General features: G+C 43.0%; 2 protein-coding genes across 2 annotated transcripts; one reads left to right on the forward strand and one right to left on the reverse strand.

The window, feature by feature from the left end:
- Window positions 1-4,182: 4,182 nt before the first annotated feature.
- tob2 (transducer of ERBB2, 2) lies at window positions 4,183-8,930 on the reverse strand. The gene is made up of 2 exons (XM_072369311.1): window positions 8,689-8,930; window positions 4,183-6,785 (listed from the first exon to the last, which is right to left on the reverse strand). The coding sequence occupies exon 2, from the start codon at window positions 6,596-6,598 to the stop codon at window positions 5,390-5,392; it is 1,209 nt and encodes a 402-aa protein (XP_072225412.1). The 5' UTR covers window positions 6,599-6,785; window positions 8,689-8,930; the 3' UTR covers window positions 4,183-5,389.
- A 2,018-nt stretch (window positions 8,931-10,948) lies between these two features.
- On the forward strand, window positions 10,949-23,481 carry LOC140273009 (aconitate hydratase, mitochondrial-like). Its single transcript, XM_072368530.1, has 18 exons — window positions 10,949-11,021; window positions 12,874-13,016; window positions 13,512-13,770; window positions 14,311-14,403; window positions 14,641-14,799; window positions 14,929-15,079; window positions 15,216-15,320; window positions 15,787-15,878; window positions 16,154-16,259; window positions 16,576-16,733; window positions 16,860-16,933; window positions 17,237-17,348; window positions 17,450-17,632; window positions 17,745-17,840; window positions 18,588-18,779; window positions 19,154-19,286; window positions 19,547-19,668; window positions 19,764-23,481. The coding sequence occupies exons 1-18, from the start codon at window positions 10,986-10,988 to the stop codon at window positions 19,893-19,895; spliced, it is 2,346 nt and encodes a 781-aa protein (XP_072224631.1). The 5' UTR covers window positions 10,949-10,985; the 3' UTR covers window positions 19,896-23,481.
- Window positions 23,482-23,992: the final 511 nt, after the last annotated feature.

Below are 23,992 nucleotides of genomic sequence, written 5' to 3' on the forward strand. Positions count from 1 at the left end.
TCTGTGAACCATCGCTGAAGGCTGGGTGTGTTTTCTTTGGAGGGCTGGACTTGATGTACAGCTCTGCTCGGAAACACGCAGGCCATCTAAGCCGTGACGTGACCCGCGTTTGACTCACAAACAGCCAGCACCGCCCATCCCTGCGCAGCCAGTGCAAGCAAAAAAAAAACAACCGAAAACAAAACAGCTGGAAACGACCTCTTTTAATCACTGTGTGGATTGGCTTCTATTTCCAAAAGATTGATCTCGTTTCTACATACACTGGATCAGTTGGTGCTTTAGTGTTTTCTTGGTAGATGTTTAGTTTGACTTTCCTGACTCCTGGTGTAATATAACGGATATTTTGAAGTGTTCCGACTGTTTTTTGCGTTGACATTCAAAGTTGACTTCACTCTGCTGTTTAGACGTCAGTATAGCTGAGTGCAACTTTTGGTTATTTTTTATTAAAGAAAAACTGAATAAAACATTCTGCATAAGACTTAATGAAGGTACGGGCCAGTTTGGCCTTTTAGACAATAAATCATGAACGTACTTAGCAAAGTACGGAGAGTATGTAGCAGCTTTTTTTTGCCTGAAAACTGGCTTTTAATGTAAAAACTCACTCACCACCGACCAGAGAGGCAAATGGCGGCATTGGATTAGCCTTGTGAGTGTGGGCGAATCTGTTAGCTGCTGCACCTTTCAAATCCCGGTGGCCCTTTGAGACAACGACTGTTAAAAGTGGATTCTTTTTATTTCCCCCCTCTATAAGGAAAGGCTTCTCCGTCTTTTACTGCAGACTTCAAATCTCGCACCCATTGAAGATGTAAGAGAAAATCAAAAAAATGTTAGTAACTCTGAGAACCTTTAGAGACTCTTATGTCATGTTGGGATTTGACTGGCGCGTCAGAAAATGCTCTCGTCTTTTATTTTGGATCAATAGACGGCCAATCTGGATCAGTCAAGCTTGTGAAAAGGCGCGTGCTTGGTGAAAGCAGCACACCGTTTGTGACATTCAAGTTCGAGAAGGGAAAATCGGAGCGGAAGTGTTGCCTTCAGGGTGTCTGGACTGTCGCTGCTGGTTTCAAGTAGCTCCAGTATACTCCTGGGAGAAAAAAACCCCCCAGAAGATCTCTTTATGGAAAAGTTTGTTTCGCTTTGTTCTCTTTTTATATAAACGTGTTTTTGTAACCATGTAAGTGTAGTGTCATGTTCTGATTGTATCTTGTAATAATGCGTATGAAATAAATCGAATTTAATGACACGCGGGCTCCTGTTTTGACCTCGCCCGAGTCACCGAGCAGCTGCTGCGGTGCTGATGGGAGGCGCTGAGAGACAAAGAAACGGTGCATAAAACAAAAGAGGCACAGTCTGGTGGACAAATAAGTGCCTCATCTTCACACACGCACACACTAAATAGGATTGTAAAGCGGTTGCTTATTTTTCTCTCTTTCCTAAACTGTCCTTTGGTTGCTTCAACCCTGCTGCTCATCAGTATTCCAGAGGAGTAGGAGATGTTGCGTAATGATCACATCGACACACAGGGGAGCTGCGTTGCGTAACAGCAGCAGCCTCAAAGACGAGCGGGATGAGCGTGCGCGTGTGGAGGATGGAGACAGGGAGAGGAAAGAATCAGGCGACTGTAAAGATGGAGAGGGAAGAGATAAGAGGCAAACAAGATGGACGGAAAGAGATAAAGCGCAGTGAGCGGGCAAAGATGTAGAGGAGAGCCCCAGTCATCCATGTTAATGTCACACCACTATATGTTACTGTGCTCTGCACAGCCTTGCCTCACGTGAGCGAAGCAACCTTTCAGCTGCCCTGCCTAAGACAGACAGACAGACAGACAGACAGACAGAGCCAGCTGATGAAATGGAAAGTAATATCAGCTGGGATGAGTCCAGCTGAGGTGGGTGGTGAACAATCTGGCTCTTCACCATTTGAGAATTCCATCTTTCGCTTTGAATTATTGATCAAACACCCGTCGAATTTGTTTACTGCGATGGGAGCGCGCCTCGCTCCACGGTTCAAGGCTCGCCGAGGCGGCTGCGTAGAAATAACGAGGACGACGCGGTATGCTTTTCGTTTTCCATGCTCATTTTTGCCAATCTGATTTTTTTTATTACAAACTTAAAAAAAGAATCTGATACAATAAGAAACTGCAGTAGTAACCCCCGCACCCCCCATTCCCAAGGGGCAGCACAGAAAACAGGTCATTGCATTTCAGTAGTGAAAGATTCATTAGACATCTATAGGGTGTACAGATCAGGTACAAAATAGGAAAAATAATAAAATACAGGCAGGAAACAAACATATATGTTTCATCTGAACTTTTGATTACAACTATTTTACTCTTAAATGTTGAAGTTGACATAGAAAATAAACTTCTTTTATGACAATGAAATATCCAAAAAGTGCAAAATAAAACACTTCAATGTAAGCAAAGGACATCAGAATAGAAAACTCTTCTTTTTTGTTCAGCCCTGCTTGTAGCGTAGCCTGCGTCCAGAGTGGATTTGTGTTGGCTTAAAGTATCATCTTACAGTTCGAAAGAAAGAAAAAGGGGGAACAGGCACTTCCTGATCCCTTCATTTCACACCAAAAGCTGTCATTTTGGACATGCACGTCTTATTAATAAAAAGAGACAAGAATCACGACTTAAGAATGAGATTTATTTTCCCGCAGGCCGTCTAAAAGCAGGGCTGAAAATGTGATCAGAAGCATATCCAAAGTACATTAATTCCTCCCTCCCTCCCATTTCCAGCCAAACCTCAATACAATTAATTCATTTTTCTGGGGTGTGGCGAGGTAGAAATCCCTCGAATGCTTCAGGGTAGTTTCACTCATGAAATTAGACTGCACTGGTGAAGGACAAGTACTGGAAGCAAAGACAAGTCTGGGATATGGCTATAGTATCAGTACAAAAAATAAAATAATGAGCTGGCTGACTGGAAAGAACCGAAAAAACAAAGATGGGGATGCAGTTAAAAAGAAAAAAAGAAGGAATGAGAAAATAAGAAAATTTTAAATCTGAATGGATCCGTCAACTGAAGAAGTGTGTGAACAAAAGAAATGAGTAAAAGAAGGAGGGATGGCCACACCAAGTGCAGAGAAGTGAGAAAACCAAGAAGAAGAAAATAGACAGCGGACTCGTATCTAATGTGAGGATTTTTGGTTTAAATGCACTGCCTATGGGAGTGGCCCTGGGAGCATGTCGGCCATCTTTTCTCACCTCAACAACCCCCCCCACTGTAAACATTCACTTCTCAAACTCCAAACCAAAGAATACATTTACCCGTCTTAGACAAATGCTGTACAAGGTACAATACACATTCAATACTTTATTCTATACATCTTTATTTTGTCTCAGTTTTGCATATATTCAGGTTACCTTTTTGAAAAAATAACTTCAGCATGTAAGAAACTAAACAAAGAATCTGAACATAAGAACTTTTTTTTTTTTTTTTCTCCTTTTATACACGTTCCTGGAGTCACCATGTCTTAACACAAGTGATCATTTGCAAAATGGAAACCAAAAAAAAAAAATATAGAAATACTGGAAATAAATTACAAAAACAGTAAGAAAACAAAACAAAACAGTAGAAATCTTTCCCTTGTAATAATATCACTTAATGAGAAGTATTCATCCCTATCCGTTCCCATGAAAAAGAAAGAAAAAAAAACAAGGACTAAATCATGCATCTATGACACAGGTCACACTGGAAAACCGATGTGACCCCAAGTCATGGGTCCTCGAGTCAAAAAACAAACTGAACTGTAGCATGGGGTCCAGAAAAACATTCAAATAAACGGCTAAGAATAACACATCATCGTGAAGCGATGAAATACAAATTTAGCTACTCCTTTAATCTCCAAAGCATTTCATAAACGGCTGAATAAAATGTGCATCAACAACCAAATGGGGGGCAAAAGAAGGGTTTTAGCGCCGATCGGTGAGGTGACACAGCATCAGGAGCCCAGTGATAAAGTGCAGGACAGCTGGACATGTGGAGGTCACCCAACAACGACATGAGACCTGGCTGTTCAATGTAGAAACATCAGATATCTGTCGAGATATCCACTAGAGCCCCCCCCACACGCAGAGATCAGTCCTCTTTGTATCTTTGTTCATGTCGCTGCAGTTGGGAAGAGACGGAGCAACCTGAACTGTACGATACTGGCTTTTTTTCTTTTTTTTCCCCCTCTTTGTAACAGCCGGAGGAGCGACGAACGCTGGAGAATATCAAGAGGAGGGAGAGAATAGTGTGAGCCTTTGGCTTCAATACCATTTAAGCTTACCAGAAACGTGCTCTGGGTTTTAAAGTGTCCCTTTTCAAGCCAGTACACCCTGGACGGTGCATTGGCAACAGACTCATCTAGCCGTTTCTCTCCCTCCCTCATGCAGAGGAAAACCTCTCCTTCATAGTCAAAGTCATGCTAAGCCATTTATCACAATCCCTGCTGCTTAGCTGCTGCTCCCCCGCCGCACCACCCTCTCCGCCCGTTCACCTTCACACACTGCTGACTGGAATTGCACATACGAGCACATTAATGCAAATAGTGTGGGCGCGCTTTAGCGTTTTCCAGTGCTTTCGATTGAGGTACGAGCACATGGTCATCGTCAAAAAAATGGATTCATTCGTCTTTCACATTCACAAAGGTCTTTTCCAACCTTTACAGCTGCAATTTGTCTTGATAGCTACAATACATTCTACCACATCGCTCTTTACCAACGCGATGCCTCCCTTTGCCCTTTCCTATCATTTAAACCCTGGTCATGTACACACTCCACCTAATGACAACCAGCTTTCAATAAGGTACTAAGCCCACCGAGCAAAACATAACAAAACAGAGCAGGACTACAAATCCCCCCCTCCCCCTTTCCATCCCTCTGTTTTTGTGGCAAGTAGGGCAGAGCAGATTGCAAAGCAAAGTGCTGAGTTTTCCACAGCCGTCGTTCCCTGCAGGACTTGGCAAAGTCCTTTTTCACAGCATGACAGTGCAGTGCAAAATGGAGCTATACTAGAGTCGAGTCCATTGGAGTACAAGGAAAAAAAATAAATAAAAAGTCTCTCACATCAACATTCAATGCGAAAATAAACAGATTAGCAAGGACTAAAGGCAGAAACTCACCCCCGTCTCCTCCTGTCAGTGCTAACACAGAGAAGGTGACGAGGAACAGTGATGGACACGGGAAACGTGGGGTTTGGGGGTTATAGAGATACAAAACAGGTCACATGAAATATCCAGTGGACGTCATTTTTTTCTTTTTTTTTCTAATCTTTATAGTAAAACTATTTCTCAACATATATTAGCATTAGAACAATTTGTTAGAAAAACTGAAAACAGGTGGAGCATCACAGTCCTACACCCAACTCTTCCTACAACAATTCTTATTACAAATGAAGGCTTAGTTGGCCAGCACGACAGGCTGGAAGGACTGGCTCGGATATTGCAGGCTGTAGCTTCCTAAACCCTCGACAAATGGTGGCTTCTCCATATAAGAGATTCCTCCGTTGCTGCCAATGATGCCCACGCTCTGGGGGGGAGGGCTGGAGAATGGGTCGAAGGTTGGATTAGCGCTAACAGTGTGCGGGGGTTGGAAAGGGCTAGCATGAGGCTGCATGGGTTGGGTGTCAGCGTCGAGGTAAAGGGGGCCTGGGGATCCTGGGTAGACAAACTCTTTGGCGTTGGGAGAGAGCTGGCTGGGAATGGGACCTCCGAGGGAGTGCAAAGAGAGAGACAGGGGCTTGTGCTTGAGCAGCTCTGGTGCAGAGATGGTGGTAGGAGACCGGGAGAGCATCCTCTGGGAAGGTGGCACAATGACACCAGAGCTGGCTGCCGACCCGGCCCCGCTGCACTTCTTCATTTTGGTGGAGCCGAATTTAGTGGCGGCAAAGCTGGCGGTGGTGAAGGTGATTGGCTGTGGACGAGCAGGAGGAAGAGTGGAAGGGGGTTGCTGAGTGGAGAGGTAGGGCAGCCCGCTGCCGGGGGGAGAAGGAGTAGAGGTGTTAGAAGAGTGGACGCCAGGGTTGGTGGGTGTGCTGGAGCTGCGGTGACTGAAGAGCCCGGGGCAGGACTGGGCAGACAGAGGTGTGGGAGAGCTGGAGAGGGATGGCATGGGGGCAGGAGATACTTGGCTTCCAATTGGCACAAACACCTGAGCATCTGGATTAAAACCCAGGCTCTTAGCTTCTTCAGCCTCTGCATCTCCTTTTCCTTCTCGAATCCCCCCCTCAGTCCCATCACTATCACAACCAAGGCCTGGAGGGTCCTCCAGGTAGAGCACCTTCACTGCCCCCTTCTCCCCAATCTGGTAGGATACCTCGTAAGGGTCGATCCACACACTCAGCTCTGCAGGAACATTTGCGCGCACTTCCTCTGTGTCCAGCCCACTTCTTTTGGCGGCCAACTCCACCACAGGGTCCCTTGGTGCTCCCAGGTGGATGCAGCGGAAGGCGGAACCCCTAAGCGGGGCCTCAGGGTACCAGTGTCCCTCAAAACGAGACACAAGTATCCTCTCCAGCTCCTCACCGAACAGGTCGGCTCGACGACGCGGCAGCTTGTTGTACAGGTAGGACACAATGAAGTTGAGGGCGACCTTTACCTCTAGATGCATGGCTGCACCAGGTTAGCGCCGTCGTGGAAACAAAATTCTCGAGATGATGGTGCTGAAGGGCAGCTGTATGAAGTTTGTTCCTCTGGCTTATTGGAAAATGTTTGACTCTTTTAGTGTCACCATGGTAAAGGCACCTCCAAGGCAGCAGCAGGTTGCAGGCTGTTTTTGCCGTGATTAGCGGTCCCAACTGTTGAAATGGAAGAAAACAGTTACTCTACTCGCACTGATATTCTATACACAGCAAGCAATACTTGTATCAGATCAGTTTTAATCTTGGTTGCATCATATGTTTAAAGGTTATCGTCATATACTTGGAACGTCACAAGCACATGAGAGCGCTTAAAATACAGGAAACTTGACACAAATTCCGAAAGAAATTGAGTATTTATACTAAACTATACAAGTCGGATGCATGAAAATCAGCCTCTTGCACGGAGATAAGTAACCTTACATAACATGAATTTTATTCAAAAAGCTGCAACTATAACGGACTGTTGTACAGTTCAGTTTTACTGAAGGATGTAACAGATGCTGCGTTGCGAGCTTCATAAATCCTGTATAATCTAAATGCGAGGCCATAAAGTGCTTCTGTCATGATGCTTTCAACTCGCAGTCCATTCGTCGCCACGCACACTGAATGAAAGGTCAGACGCAAAGCAAAACTCAAAACAAAGCTGAGCCAAGATGTACTGAGGAAGCAGAAAATGGCAGGACAGCTAGCCGAAGAAACACAACTTCCCAGCATGCAGTGTGTGCCCCCCCCCCCCATCCACATATACACACAACAACTCCCTCACATCCACGTCCCTGCCAGATGGGGATTCAGCAGCTAAGATTAGAAAGACAACTCCGATTAAAGACAATTCTAATGTCACAGATAAAGCTGCACGGGCTGGATGAAGGGCAGATGGGGGGGACGGGACAGCCAGATTTCTATTTTCCTTTCTCGTGACATTGAGGGATAAGAAGGGGGCTTGTAAGAAGGAGGCTATAAATAGGGCCCTGGTTTTGCATCATCTGTAGAACAAATCCATTTCCACCAGCTTGATTTAAAAAAAGAAAAAAACGACTTACAGTGGCTGTAGAGAAAGAGCCAACAGCCTGCCACCTTCAATAGCCACCACCAGGGAAAACACTGAGTGCACCAAGAGCTGAGTGACCCTACTACTCCATATACCTTTTGTATTGAAAAGGAAGATTTACAAGACACAATGTCAACCAATGACACTGGAGGATTGTCTCACATTTGTACATTTAAGAGTGCGATTCTAATGAAACCACTCATGTTCCAGTGCTCGTCTTCGTTTTACATTTGTGGGTCATAGCATCAGCAGGATCCGAGTGTTATTTTTGTTTACACTGGCTCAATATGAGAGCACGATGTGCTGCTTAACAGGCTGTTAATGTCAGGCTTTTACGATTAAGCATCAGAGCTTCGGTGATCCTGCACAGAGCATAAGCAGCAGCACAGATTTCACAGCAAAATAGCTTTTAAAAATATCATATTTGAGGAGGAGTTACACAGAGAGGCCTACTCAGTGTTATGATTTGCCCTCCGTTTTCGCCCAACAGACCTTCCACACTCATTGTATTTGAAATGCTGTGCACAAACAACTACTGGGAAATGTAAATGTGCAAGAGGAAGGTGCAGATTTGCATAGGTGAAAAGCAGCATTGTATACCTGAGGATTAGTGCCTTATGTCAGGCAAAAGGCACTGGAGCAGAGAGGACACTGGTTTAACTGACATGCTAGTGGAAACTCCCGTCTTACCAATTTGCCAATAGGAATTTAATTACAAAGGTAATCAAGTGGGAGACTATCGAAGGATGCAACTGAACGACGAAAGGGACTAGTCGGAGCATAAACAGTCCAACAGCAAAGGAGACTACAACAAGCACATTTTAGCTAGTGTGTATACAAATGGATAATACAAAAAAGCTTTATTTAGCCAGCAGGGCCAACAGCGCGTTTCAATAGAAAGCTTCTAGATGGACAAACACCAGCACATCTCAATGCACTCCTACACATAAATATATTCAAATGAAAATGTGCCTCATTTCATGCACCAGGTGACAGTTAATTACCCACCTATCGGTACTGATGCGCGAGCTTGACTTCTACTCCTGCGTCTCTGTTTGAATTCCTTTGTGTTATCTCTGGTTCAAGGCGGTTGTATCGAGTGACGGGTTCGGATGCTTGATATTTTTCACCTTAGTGTCGCAGCTTTCCCCCCCCCAACGCTGCTAAAATTATCGGACGACCAAAGCTTTACCTACTTGTCTTCAACTGACACTTTGCACGGAGGGTCCAGTGAAACTTTGCTGTTTGACAACCCGGCGTATTTATACAGTGTGACTCGCCCACACCCCCGTGACGACAGAGACTACTTTCTTCACATCATAATAGGTGGCACTTTATCTTTTTGGCTTTGACTGCATCTGCGCATCTCACCACCTGACCGCTGGCACTCCAGTGAAACGCGTATACTGAAAAGATATCCCTCTCTCTGCTTTATGAACCAGAGCACAGCTGATAAACATACCGCGCCATACTCCAAGGTGACATATGGATATACAGTCTTTACAATGGCATCCAAAAACACTTAAAAATTGGATTTAATTCAAAATCCAAAATGATATTGCACGGTCTAGTTTATGTTGCGGAGAGACATTTGCAGTTTCCTTCGGCGCTGATCAGTTTACTAAAAATACAAGTGGTGATAGCAACAGAGTCTCTATTGGTTGAGATGGAGGAGGGCCCACCGATTATTGGGCCGCAGCAGATACAGAAACCTGGCTTTTAGCAAGGGTTTGTGGGAAATGATGTTCTCTATTTAGAAAGCTATAATAGTGCTCTACTTGCTTATTTATTTTGGTACAGCTCTGGATTTCAGCATGACTTGAACTCTAAACTGACTACCTTCTGGGCATCCTACTCATATACTATACAATAAAGCATGCAAAAAGAAGAATAGTATCAACTGACCATTTAAATTTGAACAGATTATTTTGAATAATAAAAAAAAGGTTTAAGTGAACTAATCATTAAAGAATGTACTAATCATAGTATATTCAGATTCAGATGTACTTTATTAATCCCCAGGGGGAAATTATTTTTCTACAGTGCTCCACTGAAGATATAGGAAATAACAAATAACAAATAACAGTAATATTAAGAATATAAATATATTATTTAGCTATGTGTTGGTAATTTGTAGCACTTAATGCCATTTCATAGTGGCAACTGTGTTAAGGGGGAAAAAAGTTTAAAGCAAATAAATTAAACATATCGTGAACTTTTTTTTTCAGTAAAAGTAAACAGCAAGCCCTTTTTTTATCCAAAATATGTGGCTCTTTAATCAGGTATCCAATCTGTTTACCCTTTACATTAGTTTATGTCTACACGCATATTCGGCCATCCTTCCTCTGTTTCCCATCTCGTTTGTCCAGATTTCACCAGTGGATTTTGAAAGTACTAGAGAACTGAATTAGTATGCATGCTGAAAACATCCTGTTACGACTCTGTGTCTAACCTGCTAAGGGTGAAAACAGTATACAGAAACAAGGGGAATATTTCATACTCATATGATGAGCAACATATGAGTTACACAACCACAAGGAGGACTTTAAACATGTTTGTTAACCAGATCTATAACCATATAACTGCAAATATGAAATTGCAAAAAACGAACAATTTACAGAATGGATCAAATAAAGTGTATATCAGTTAACCACTCAAAATATGTGAAAAAAGAAATAAAAATGCAGATGAAGGATTGATATTTAACTCTGTTTCTGTGGATGATTTCTCCCTATCCCTGAAATCTGAGCACATACACAAATACACTGCATCATGCTGTGGGGGTTGATGTGGCCAACAGAACAAACAGAAACTATGGGCTTTCTTTACATTTCACTCGTCAAACTTTTTCCTCCAAAAAAGAGACCACACAATATTGTGTGAGCAAAATGAAAATGTTGTATTTGATGGAAACGTACTTACTTTATTATCAGCTGACCTCAAGTCTTCAAAACATAGGAAACTACGTAATAAAGACCACAGAGTTAAGAGCAAGCACACAAACAAGACAGAGATACACTTTAAGTTATAGGCAGAAAAAATAAAACCAATAAATGCAAGTAACGCTAAACTAAACAGTGTTTATTCCATTACCAGAACACACTGTGTAAGAGCCTTTTGTTAACTTTCAAAAATGTGAATGGGTAGTTAAGAGAAGGATTGAGGAAGAAGCCTTTTTTTCTCATCATAAATGTGACAAAAACAACTAAAAAAACATTTGTTTTGTTTGTTTGTTTTTGTCAGTAACGGGCTCTTAGCTGTTGACGTCTTAAGGAGGCGACGCTTAACTGTCAGCGAACTACAAAATGGCGTCTTACTGTCTGACGGCCACCAGACTCCGGGTAAGAAAAACGTTACTTTACTTCCACAGAGCTGCAACTCTGCTGCCGTCGAGGACACGTGTGAAACATATGTTTGTGCCGCGTAGTTCAGCCTCCATCACTTCTTGTGGACCCGCGGCGGGTAAACGAGGAGCAGAGTGCGTCACCGACGCTGTTGCCGGGTCACAAAATCTCGGTTTGACTCCTGAAAGTGACACACTGCAACGGCCACATCCGACCTGACAGCAGCCAAAAAATTGAAAACGTTTTGTTTTTTTTCTTTAAACGCTACTTTTCAACATTACAAACCTCAGTCAGAACTAGCGAAGCCGTGGCTGTAACCGGGCCTCGGTAAGCTGGTGTTTGCAAGGTGATTACAAGGTTACGGGTGTTAGTTTATTGCGCACTTGGTGAGAGTTCACTCCTGACGGCCAACTGGCACTCAACAGCCTCTCCGCTTGGTAGTGGCTCACACAACATAATGAGAATATATTTTAAATGCTATGGGGATAGATATAAGTGTGGTCTCAGATAAGCTTCTGTTATACGCACATTAATGTGAGTTTGCTCCCATAAATGTTTTATTACAAGATGAAAAAAGCCCCAATCACGACATTTAACAACGTCGTGCCATAGAAAGGATGAACACATGCGTCAGGTTAGGTTCGTGAATTAACATAAATGTTAGTGCTATGATATGAGAGGCATCATCCATAGATGGCACCCATCAAGGCAGCTGAATAGCAAATATGACCAACTCGTTAAAGTCATCACCAGCCACAGTTCAGTTCTGGTAAAAACAGAAATCTTTCTGCTCTTGTTTATTATGACCTTGCCACTAAAACGTTTCACAATCATAAGAAAACTCCCAAGGCGTTATGAGCGTTATAGCTCCAATCTCTTTTTACCAAGTTGGACTATTGTAGTTTGGTCCATTATATAAAATAGATTAGATTAGATTATGCGGTAGTCTGGCCTCTGTTTGTATAAACTGTGAATTCAGGCAGATATTTTACTGCGAACTAAATAGATTTCTTTTGTTTTGGCTTCACATTGGTAAAGGCTGATGCTCAGGTGGCAGAAGCCAAGATTTTTTTTTTTCAGTTCTGAGCCAATTCTAATTCTTTATTAAAACCTGTCCTTTTTTATGGTAACTCTTATTGCATATATATCATCTGATATAGTTTTATAGTATTCATTCAATCACAGAAGAATATAATGTAGCCAACATTGTCGGAGAATGTTTAATCCACTCAGTGCTGTCAGACTGCCTGAGGTCCAGTTGGTGAGGCATCAGTATGAGCCGTGGGAACTTTCACCCAGTTTTCTCCTCAGCACAGTGACTTTTCTCTGAGCTTCACACTGATGAATGCATGTCAAGCAAGTAAACTGCTTTAAAAGTGTCCCTGGTGTGTCATCGCCATGACTTATTTATATTTAGACCTCTAGTGTAACGCCGTACTCTGCTGGTTGTGACAGAAGACATCAGCGAATAAGAAAAAACACGCAGTGGGGTCCTCCATAATTGTTATTATATTCAGGCAAATGTTGGCCTTCTGAGAGTGGTTTGGTGCATTGTTTGTACGTAATTCATGCCATTCCTTTTGAGACTCAATTCCAAACTTGCATAGATTGCCAATAAGGTTTAAGACTCTTATTGTGATAAATCTCTCTCCATTTTACTGGTTCAGCTGCCTGTGAAAGACATTTTTGAACCCACTCACCTTCTTTCACATATTCCCTGTCCTTCATATATTAACTGCCCCTCCTTCCCGCGCTTCTTAAAACTTTACGTGTTGGTCCTAAACAGTACAATAAAGCCTTACTTTAAGGTTTAATTTCTCTGAATAATAGTCTGCTTTTCTTGGTCTAGCTGGCCCTTGGAACCAGAGCAAGACAGTTTCATGTCTCCGCAGTGTTCAGCGCCAAGGCCAAGGTGGCCATGAGCCGCTTTGAGCCGGGCTCCAGCATTAATTATGAGAAGCTTCACGAGAACATCAGCATCGTACGCAGGAGGTCAGCAGCTGCCCTTCATAGAAATACTGGAATAGAGTCCTTCCAGTTAGGCCCATGAGGGATGATTGATGTTTATTACAGCAGTGTGGTAAATCATGTGACATTTACAGTGTTGACTTGTCAGAGATGACTTGTTGGCGCCAGAGGTCACTTTGGATGACCCGTTGTCTCCCTCTTTTTCAGCTCACTAGCTATTGGTGCCTGTAAAATTACAGCTAAAGAGACTATTGAAGTGATGATAATCATTACTGATCCATCAGACTCTGAAAACAGGTGTATAGATAATAGAAATCAGACCTCTCAGACCGATCAAATAGTGAGAGGCGAGTCGATGTTAAAGGGTAAAATTGACATTATAATAAAGCAAAGCATTAATCCAGTCTTATGTTAAGTATTCGACAACTGTATGACAGGAAAAACCTGCAGTTTTTGCTTTAAAAAAAACTCTCCATATAACATTTTCATCAAACATTTCCTATAATCCCCCCCCACCAGGCTCAACAGGCCTCTCACTCTGTCGGAGAAGATTGTATACGGTCACCTGGATGATCCAGTGGGGCAAGAAATCGACCGCGGCCGCACTTATCTGCGCCTGCGTCCGGACCGCGTGGCCATGCAGGACGCCACAGCCCAGATGGCCATGCTTCAGTTCATTAGCAGCGGCCTGCCCCAGGTGGCTGTTCCCTCCACCATCCACTGCGATCACCTGATCGAGGCTCAGATCGGAGGAGCTCAGGACCTGCAGAGAGCAAAGGTGAGGAGGAACGGAGGGAACGTAGACAGTTAAGTGTGTGTCACTTGAACTGATTCTCACACACACACAGGGGATCACACACAACAAACAATGGATGACGCTTCACTGGTTTGTTTGCTTGGGACATACCAATCTCAAAAACATGCTTTAGTTTTTGGCTCAGGCTGTCATGAGAATAAGTCAGTGAATGCAACACAAAATGTCTGTTTGACTTAAATGGCGACACAGTGCAATTGTATTTGAACACACTGTATCAAACACTTTAACACAATTTACCTGACACTGGAAAAAAAACCCTCAAATTACTGTGTTAGTCGGACCAAATCTAGATATTGAAATGCATGTAAACTAGCTTAGTCCAGCCAAAACCATATGAAATCAAGTTTCTCAAAACCGGACTAACACATCTTGATCATGCAGTTTGGGATCAAATCACTCCATCATGTGTACGCTCAGCTCGACTCAAATGAGCCTATAGGTCCAAAGTTCCATCTTTTTGTAAAAGCTGCACACAAACCTCTCCATTTACTTTGAACACAGGAAATGAACGAGGAAGTGTACAACTTTCTTGCAACAGCTGCTGCAAAATACGGAGTTGGTTTCTGGAAACCAGGCTCAGGGATCATCCATCAGGTACAGCGATTACTAATCTATAACCATGCTATAAGTGCCTTTTTCTAATCTTGATAAATGTGTTTTGCTTTCTTTTAACGTGTAACTATGACTTGTTTTAGTTTTTTTTAATTGAAACTACTTGTTTATTCATCATTTGTGGATTTTCTCTTTGATAAATTGATTTAATATGAATGTCATCATTACTGCTGTTTTCTCTTGAAATATCCATGTGCAAATTTCCCCGTTTTTTGGCAGATCATCCTAGAGAATTATGCCTATCCCGGAGTGATGCTGATTGGTACTGACTCCCACACTCCTAATGGCGGTGGCTTGGGTTCCATCTGCATTGGAGTAGGTGGAGCCGACGCTGTAGATGTCATGGCTGGAATCCCGTGGGAGCTCAAATGCCCCAAAGTGAGTTTCTGGCACCATCTGACACCTTGTATATTCATTAGAATCTTATTAAACCAGGCCTTTTCCTCTGAATTTTTAGCCATAAATCCCCGTGAAGATGTTTGTTTAAGCCTGTGCATTTTCCCTCAGGTGATAGGAGTGAGACTGACAGGAACCCTGTCCGGCTGGACCTCCCCAAAAGACGTCATTCTGAAGGTGGCTGGCATCCTGACTGTGAAAGGTGGAACAGGGGCCATCGTGGAGTATCATGGACCTGGAGTTGACTCCATCTCCTGCACTGGTAAGAAAAAGATGCAGATGTGTAGATTTGACAATCAGAGAAAGAGAAGAATAGTAATAAGGCTCCTAAAACATTTTAAATACGAACAGATATTAGACTGTGAATTTACCTTAATCCTTAAAATGGCACATTTTAGGAATGGCCACTATCTGTAACATGGGTGCTGAGATCGGAGCCACTACATCTGTTTTCCCCTACAACCACCGCATGAGGACGTACTTGAAGAAAACTGGCCGTGGAGGTCAGTTTTCTTATTGTTTTTCTCTGTATTTTCAGTCTCCATGAGTAAAGGGTGCAGAACCGGAGGCTGCAGTAACAGGACAGCACTTTAAGGATTGCAGTTTCAGGACCCTAATTTTTCGCGATAGCTACTTTGGAGGAGTACAAAGTTGCAAAAGTAAGAAGGAGTTCACTTTCACACTGTGAGAGAATGACACCCCCTGTGCTTTAACCCTAACCGTTTTGGCATGTTAACAATGGGAAATGGCATGCCAAAAGTTTGAAATAAATATAACTGACACTGGAAAGCTGAAAGTGACGTGCTGTTCCAGCGCATTGCAACGTGAGATCCTGTTGAAAATGAATGTCCTGAAACCGCAGGCCTGAGACTGCGACCGTGGTCCTGAAACCGAAGCCTCTGGTGCTACTGAAACCCCAAATTGGACTCCACACACTGTGTCTTACCTCCAGCTTTCCTCCTTGCTCAGAGATTGCCACCATCGCTGATGACTTCAAAGAAGACTTGGTGCCAGATGGAGGCTGTGAATATGACCAAGTCATTGAGATCAACCTGAGCGAAGTGAGTTCAAACGCTTCAAATGCCCAACAAAGAGATCACGAAGAATCCTTGATTTACCATATTTTACTCAAGTATTTGTTGTGTATCTTTTTACAGATGTATTCATAGGAAAATGGTGTGAAACTTAACAAGCGCTAAAGTCAAACACAACGATGATGAAATCCTTCAGCAGATAGTCCAGATTTTCATGTGTGAAGCACTTATTATAGCAATTAAAAACACTATTTTTAGAAGGTCTTATCCCCCCCTTTCTTTTATCCCTCTTTCCATAACAGCTGAAGCCCCATATCAACGGACCGTTTACCCCGGACCTGGCCCACCCTGTCTCTGATATCGGGGCCATAGCTAAGAAGAGCGGCTGGCCTCTTGAGGTTAAAGTTGGTCAGTGTGACACAGCTGTATTATCTTACAGTTTTCAGAGTTTTATTGCTTTGTCCAGTGATATTTGATGATCTTTTTTTTTTCTGTTCCTACATGCTGTATTATTGACTACATATGATGATCTCACATTACAATTCAATCACACTAGTATTCCAAAGTCACCTTGAATGCAACATAACTCCAGTCATTGATGGAATTAACACAAGCAGGAGAATCAAGACGTTTGCGTCTCTTGTTCAATAAAACTTGTCTCGTGTTATATGCCAGTTATGAAATTAAAACTTTTCGTTCTCTTATTGCAAACATACAAAAACAGGTCTGATTGGTAGCTGCACCAACTCGAGCTACGAGGACATGGGCCGAGCCGCCTCTCTGGCCAAGCAGGCTCTGGATAAAGGCCTGAAGTGCAAGGCCCAATTCACAGTTACACCTGGTTCTGAACAGATCCGTGCCACTATCGAGAGGGATGGATATGTGAGTCAGAAACCCACTTACCGAGATGGAAAGTTCAGCTTATCAAGCAACCTGAGCATTTGTCTTTTTAAGACTCAATTATTTGTTTGAAATAGTCTTTTCAAGCTCATTTTGTCCATTTGTCAGGCCAAGATCCTGAGCGATGTTGGAGGAATCGTCCTTGCTAACGCTTGCGGCCCCTGTATCGGACAGTGGGACAGGTATGCGCCTCATTTGTATGTATTTTTAATGCACTAGCAGCTGTAGCATCAATCAGTTACCAAAATTCTGCCTGCACATACGGTAGATACCATTTAAGCTGATCAACTTGAAACAACCAGAGTACACGTACTGTATGTTTCCAGAAGATTGAACCTTTTTGGCCTAAAACCACATGAAATGGCTATTGTATGGATATTTATTATGAATATTGTAGCCACAGTGGGCTGCCAGCAGGGATTCAGATTTCCCTTCCTGTGAAGTGACGAGCTGTTCCCATCATCCTCCTTGTTTTGGCTTTGTAGGAAGGATGTGAAAAAAGGAGAGAAGAACACCATTGTCACGTCCTTCAACAGGAACTTCACAGCCAGGAATGATGCTAACCCAGCTACTCATGCGTTTGTCACCTCTCCTGAGGTCAGAGAGACTGAGGACATCCACACACTCTTTCTCTCCTCGTGTTTATGTCCTAAACAAGTTTTACAATTTCTGTTGGCCTGTTATGTAATTTGATGCAGATTGTGACTGCTTTGGCTCTTGCCGGGACCCTCAGCTTCAACCCTGAGACCGACTACCTGACTGCTCCCAGCGGAGAGAAGTTTAAGCTGGAACCACCCTCCGGTGATGAGCTCCCCTCCAGAGACTTTGACCCGGGCCAGGACACCTACCAGCATCCCCCTGCAGAAAGCAGCTCTCTCAGGGTAAAGTCTGTCTTTGGATACGCTTTCCAGAAAGCAGCACGATGCTGATAAAACTGTTGATGTGGAGGTTCTGCTGAAATCTTGTGTCTTACCCTGCTGTGGTGCCGTACAGGTAAATGTAAACCCCTCCAGTAACCGTCTGCAGCTGCTGGAGCCCTTTGACAAGTGGCATGGAAAAGACCTGGAGGACATGAGGATCCTCATCAAGGTGAGCAAGAAATGGAAACACCATTTTTTTTAACTCATTGCCAAGCCAGGCTTGTCATACCTGAGAGAGCAAAAAGAAAAGAAAAATAAAGTCTCTCTTCGTCTCTTTTTGTTTGCTGTAAGTTTGTTGACACGCTACATGTAATGTGCACCAGCTGTGAGCTTCACTGTGGCCACAGAGCTGTCCCATTTAATTAGATGCATTTGGCAAAATGACACGTTACTGCGAGGGAGTTGTGCACGGAGGAGAGCTAATGATCCTTGCTGCTACTGTTTGCGCTGGATCCCATGTGTAATGCAGCTTATAAATTGTGGTTGTTTCGGGGGCAGGTGACCCACATTTTCATTCGATTAGACCTGTCCTGATTTATATGTGCAGCAATTAGTTCAGAAGATGGATGTGTTGTTAGCTCTTAGTGAGACAGAGCCTTGCTGCAGTATTAGCTGTCCTATTTAAAGAAAAACAGGAAACACTCCTGTAAGCTGTCTCTTGGTCAGTATGAGTAGGAGAATCATGGACAGTGATAGTGCCCCTGATGTCTGGGCAGGACAATGATTAAGGGTGTCTGGTGACTTTATTGTTGCATTTCCTCCCCTTCGCCCCCATTTTGCACTACTGTGTCATAAACCTGCAGAACTGCTACAGCTCTGCCAGCAATAGCTGCTAAAATGGCTTATAATTGCCATCTAGCTTTTAAAAAGAAGAAAGGTATCTAGTACATGAGTGCCGTTTCTTATCCGAATACAGGTGAAGGGAAAGTGCACCACTGACCACATCAGTGCTGCCGGGCCCTGGCTGAAATTCCGCGGTCACCTGGACAACATCTCCAACAATCTGCTGATCGGCGCCGTCAACATTGAGAACGACGCCGTGAATAAGGTGAAGAACCTGCTGACGGGAGAGTATGGGGGGGTGCCAGACGTGGCCCGCTTCTACAAGGTGAGATTGCTGGAGGACGCATTTTAAATGGTGCACATGCAGTTGTGGTGCAAACACGTGGAAATTGTTGGCTTTGGATCACTTGAGCCACTGATTTGAAATGAATGATGATTATATAGTTCATCATAATATGTCAATAGAGGTAATACTGCTCTGAAACAGTAAGCACACTATTAGCCACAGAAAGTACAAATAACTTTTCTGGTATTTTGCTTAATTGTCAACCAGTGTTTCAGAGGTTGCTTAATGCATGAATTCCGAAAACTACTGTTTAAGATCCCCTCACAGTACTTCTTTTTTTCTTTTCCCCTCTGGACTTTAAGTGCAGAGTCAGTTTAAACTGTTGCCTGGTCTTTTTCAAATGTCTAATCCAGGCCAACGGAGTGAACTGGGTGGTGGTTGGAGATGAGAACTACGGAGAAGGATCCAGTCGAGAGCACGCTGCCCTGGAGCCAAGACACCTGGGAGGACGCGCCATCATCGTCAAAAGCTTTGCCAGAATCCACGGTCAGTCCCATGGCAAAGCAAAGCAGCATGAAAACATCAGTCGGTTTTTTAATTTTAGAAATATGTCACATGACTCGTGAAATTTCGATGTGCTTGTACTCTTCAGTAGTTTTAGAAAAGTAGATGGGTAAAAGTAAATGGGTGAACCTGACCTTGCGTTTCTGTGGCGCAGATGGGGGATAACTTCATGCCCGCAGGACCCATCAAGTATTAATCAGTATCTTTTACTCTTATTTCTCCACCTTTTCTCATCGCCACAGAGACTAATCTGAAGAAACAGGGCCTGCTGCCTCTGACTTTTGCCGACCCCAGCGACTATGACAAAATTCGCCCCGATGATAAGATTTCAATCACTGGCCTGAAATCCTTCGCTCCCGGCATGGTGAGCAGAAGCCTGCGCCAGTGATACATGAATCCCAAGAACAGCCGAGCTTTCTTCACATTATGTCGACACATGTCTTTTTCTGCCTCCTCCAGGTGGTGACAGCAGTGATCAAGCACAGCGATGGAAGCCAGGAGTCCATCTCTCTGAACCACACCTTTAATGAGACACAGATCGAATGGTTTAAGGCAGGCTCCGCCCTCAACAGGATGAAGGAGCTACAGTAATTGATGAAGAAGTCGGTGGCAGGGCGTGGGGAGGGAGGGGGTTCCATCGTGGGGTCTTGATTTGGGTTCAGATGGAGAGGAATGTGGACCACAAGGAGGGAGAGACGACGTGAACAGTGGAGGAGAAAATAAAGGACGCGCATACACAGACACACACACACAACGTCGCTGTACAGATGAAAAGCGCACACGCACACACGCACGAGCACTTACATGCAGAGACAGGATTACTGTGAAAGCTCCCAGTTACACAAACGCACTCAAGCAAACGCACATAACGTAATCAGCAGTTTAAAATCAGATTTGTTGTGCTTGTTTGCCTTTGGTAGCGTTCACTTGACCCTTTCATATGCAGATGGTCATCCGCTCCACCAATGAGGCGCTATTTCATTATTTATTACTACACTGGCATCACTACTGTATGATCTCTGAAACAGAGCACCAAACAGAAGAAATTCAGCATTACCTACACCGTTAATGGTTTCTTCTTTTTGCAATATACCGACCGGATTTAGACTCTAGAATAAGCTAGAAACTGATTTTTACAAAAATTTTTAGCTTTAATATATTTGACTGCAAAATGCAATCCAAGATAATTCTTGTTCTCCTTTACCTCATTGCCACATATTTAATGCTCCACTCAAACGGCTAAATAAGCTGAGTTTTTTGACTACTTATTGTACTTTTTTTTCCTTTGTCCCTCACCTGTGAAGTCGAAAGATCTTTTCCGGATGACATTACTGACTTGGCCAAATGTTGCTCGGTCAGTCAACACGGTTACGTGCGCAACTAATTGGACCACCACCCTTTTCCCAATATACGCGCACGGGACAGTGATCGGGTTATGGAAGTACGTCCAACGTCGCCACACTTTGGACTGTGTGAGTAAACATTTAAGGCTGAAGCTTCTAACCTTCTCTGTGGGAGATCATCGTACACGTTAGTCCCACATTCACTGCGGAGACATTGTCTTCAAGTTACTGGTTATGAAATCAGGACTTTATTAGAGCAGAGCGACCGTCTGGAAATGCTTCAAGTGACTGTGAGTTGACACAAAGTTTATTTTTTGGGCCGATTTTCAGTCACAGTTTCTGTTGACCAAAGAAACAGAAAAACATGTGAATGAGAGCAGGTTCATTGGGATTTTGACTGTTTTGATAAACGCTTACACTGTACCGAGTGATTCCGCCACCAACCGCACTATCTTGGTGTCACCGTCTGGTTTTTAGAAGCTCCATTTTGTACGGGTTTGATCAGACTAAGACAATAATTAAAATCTCTCTCGTGTCATTTCAACGTGCTGACTGTTGATGGTACCACACTGTAAACAAGAACAGACCCCCAAACCTCCGTCATGGCCGAATAAAAATATCCTTGATCCAGATCCAGATCTGGATCGACATGAAAAGTTAATTGCTTCTAAGTTGGGCCATGCCCCACCTCTGTAAACTGTAATGCAAATCTGTCTGGAGCTTCTTTGAGTAATCCTATTCCAAAAGCAGACGATCTGAACCAATCATATAACACCCCTTGCAAAAGTAACAAACTACTGGTCTAAATGACTTACTGTGAGCAATACTGCTGAAATCCCATCAGTCTCTGCACCTTCATCGGCAGCTCTCACTCAGTCTAAGAGCTTTTGTTTTCATGTGCTTGCACTCTGAGACCCTTCCCATGCTCGCTTGTGCTATTTCACTACACGATGCATCCCTCCATTGTGTAAAAACAGGTCCCTCTCGGACTGGGGCAGTGGACCAGAACTCGTGACTGCTGCAGGTACCAAACATTTGTATTCGTCCGTCCCTGTTCGCTCATGCTGTCGCTCCATTTGTTTTGACTAAGTTGATTCATTCGGTCCAGTGAGACAGCTTTGTTTGATGGAATGGGCAGGTTACGTCGCCATGGGCTCTGTGCCCACAGGGAAAAGCAGTCATTTATCAAATGAACCAGCCGCAATCGTGCTGTGTCCTGAGAAAGCTCTACACTTACGGCATGTAGTCGATGCTCTTATGTTTAAATCCCCTGGAGCTTCACAGATCAGTTAGCTGTCCATTTCAGACTTTTTTCCATTGTTTTGTTTTTTTCCCCCACAGTTTTTCAGTTCGTCCTTTGTATCATCGGAACCTGCCAGTGTGTGAATTTTCCTCATGTGGATGTGATGGGAGATGGCTGTGTTTGTCTTTGAATTGAATTGAATTGAGTTGAATGTTTTGTCCGGGTTGAGGTTTGGTCCTCCACGCCGTCGGAAGGCCTTCTCTCTTCTTACGCAAACTAACGCACAATCTAGTGTCCAGACAGACGCCTGGACACTAGAACTTTCTATAGTTAGAAAAAGTAGATTTAGGTGTGCTTTGGCCTACATTATTTGTCCTCTGCACACGTTTTACTCTTCGATGTAAACGCACCAGCATTCAGACTGTAGGAGGACGAGACTCCATGAACTTTTGTATGAGCTTGCTTTGTGTACAAAGCGTGAGCCACTGAACCAGTGTTTTTTAGCTTGTTTCTGTGGCATGTTGGAGGGGATTTCTGCTGTTTAAAACGGGAACGCTCTTGGTCCTCTGTGTTTAATTATCCCCACTATGCAGAAACTCTGTAGATTCACATGTCCTCATTCTGCCGCTGGAGAGTTAAAAATCAGTTCCCAAAGCTGATTTAGGACCCGTTTGTAAATGATGTGATGTACAGTTGCATTTTGTCCAAGAGAGTGTACATAAGTAAAAAAAAATAATGTATAGATATATGAATAAATACCTTTCAGAATTATAAATATATATATATATACAGTATAAATATGTATAAATAACGAGAGCGATGCAAGCTGTATTCTGTCTTAATGACAGCGTTGAACTAATATTGAGATGTAAAGGGATTGTCTAAGAAGGCGGTCCGTGATAGCTTTGTGAATTGTCTTAACTTTCTGTTCTGTTGAAATAGTTGAGTCGACTGGAAAGTGGCCGAGCCCAACTTTAAGGACCTTTGATATAACTGACTCCTCCTCCACTGCTCAAATGCCACAAAAAGTTGGATGTTCAGGTTCTAATGGTTCTGTTTTTTTTTTTCTTCTTCATTTCGTTTCCAAACACGTCACATGAAATTATAATCAGTTATTTGATCATGTGCAGATTTAGTTTCTCTCGCACACACCAGGATCAGTTCTCCTCTTAAATGCGGATTAACACGATCGTCCTCTCTGTTTGACCGCTGCACAATGTGAAACACCTGGTACCTGCAGTCATGAAAGATGATGCTTTATTGTTCATTGGTTCAGGCTTTTTTTTTTGTTTGTTTGTTTGTTTCAAGGCACATCTGCAAAATGATAAGTCAAACCGTGATTCTTGTGACAGCTTCGTGTCATTTTTGCAGTCAGGTGGCTCCAACTTGTGTGTTTTGAAATCAGTTCTGCTATTTTAGGTCATTTGTTCAGCTGCACTAAATGAAAATGGAACATGAACAGCTGTTATTTCATAGTGACGATTGTCCTCACTCCTGTTTTAGCATTAAACAGCTGCCTGCTGTTCTAAAGCTTGAAAAATGTTACTATCTTGATATTTACTATATGAATAATAAAGAAGGAAGTTCTGAAGTTAAGTTGTTTGGTGATTTCTTTTGATTAATGTGTGGATAAGGTGATTGCACCTACTGAATTGTGTCACCTGAGGAGTAATTTTACTTAAGTCAGTTAAAAAAAAAAGTTGCTGTCAGATCTGTTTACATTTGAACGATTATATTAACCATTTGTCAGTGTTCAGTTCGTAATGTGTTTTCAGTAGTGTGTGTGTGTGTACATATTTATTTCTCATTTATTCAAACTCTTAGCTCTTGTTCAAAAGTACCTTGCACCACCAATCTTGAACAAAATGCCTAATGGTGAGATGAATTATGGATGAAAGAGTTTGTTTATTACTGTTGTGACTCGTGTATATGTATCTTAAAGGCACAGAGCACATCAAAATATAAACCATGGCACAACCCAAAGCCCGTTTATTGGCCAGATTAAACAGAATGGCACCTAAAACCAGAGGACCTGTTTTTTTAGATGTATATCTAAAATATATCAATATCTAAATTCTTACTTATTGTCTCAAATTTTGATT

Source organism: Leuresthes tenuis, unplaced genomic scaffold (assembly GCF_036924035.1).
Source record: "Leuresthes tenuis unplaced genomic scaffold, fLeuTen1.0.hap1 SCAF_17, whole genome shotgun sequence".
Taxonomy (NCBI): domain Eukaryota; kingdom Metazoa; phylum Chordata; class Actinopteri; order Atheriniformes; family Atherinopsidae; genus Leuresthes; species Leuresthes tenuis.

Coding starts and splice junctions, on each gene's coding strand:
- LOC140273009 (XM_072368530.1), top strand. CDS start 10,986: ATGGCGTCTTACTGTCTGACGGCCACCAGACTCCGG. Junction 13,017..13,511: donor ATCAGCATCGTACGCAGGAG/GTCAGCAGCTGC, acceptor CCCCCCCACCAG/GCTCAACAGGCCTCTCACTC. Junction 15,321..15,786: donor GAAGAAAACTGGCCGTGGAG/GTCAGTTTTCTT, acceptor CTCCTTGCTCAG/AGATTGCCACCATCGCTGAT.
- tob2 (XM_072369311.1), bottom strand. CDS start 6,598: ATGCATCTAGAGGTAAAGGTCGCCCTCAACTTCATTGTGTCCTACCTG.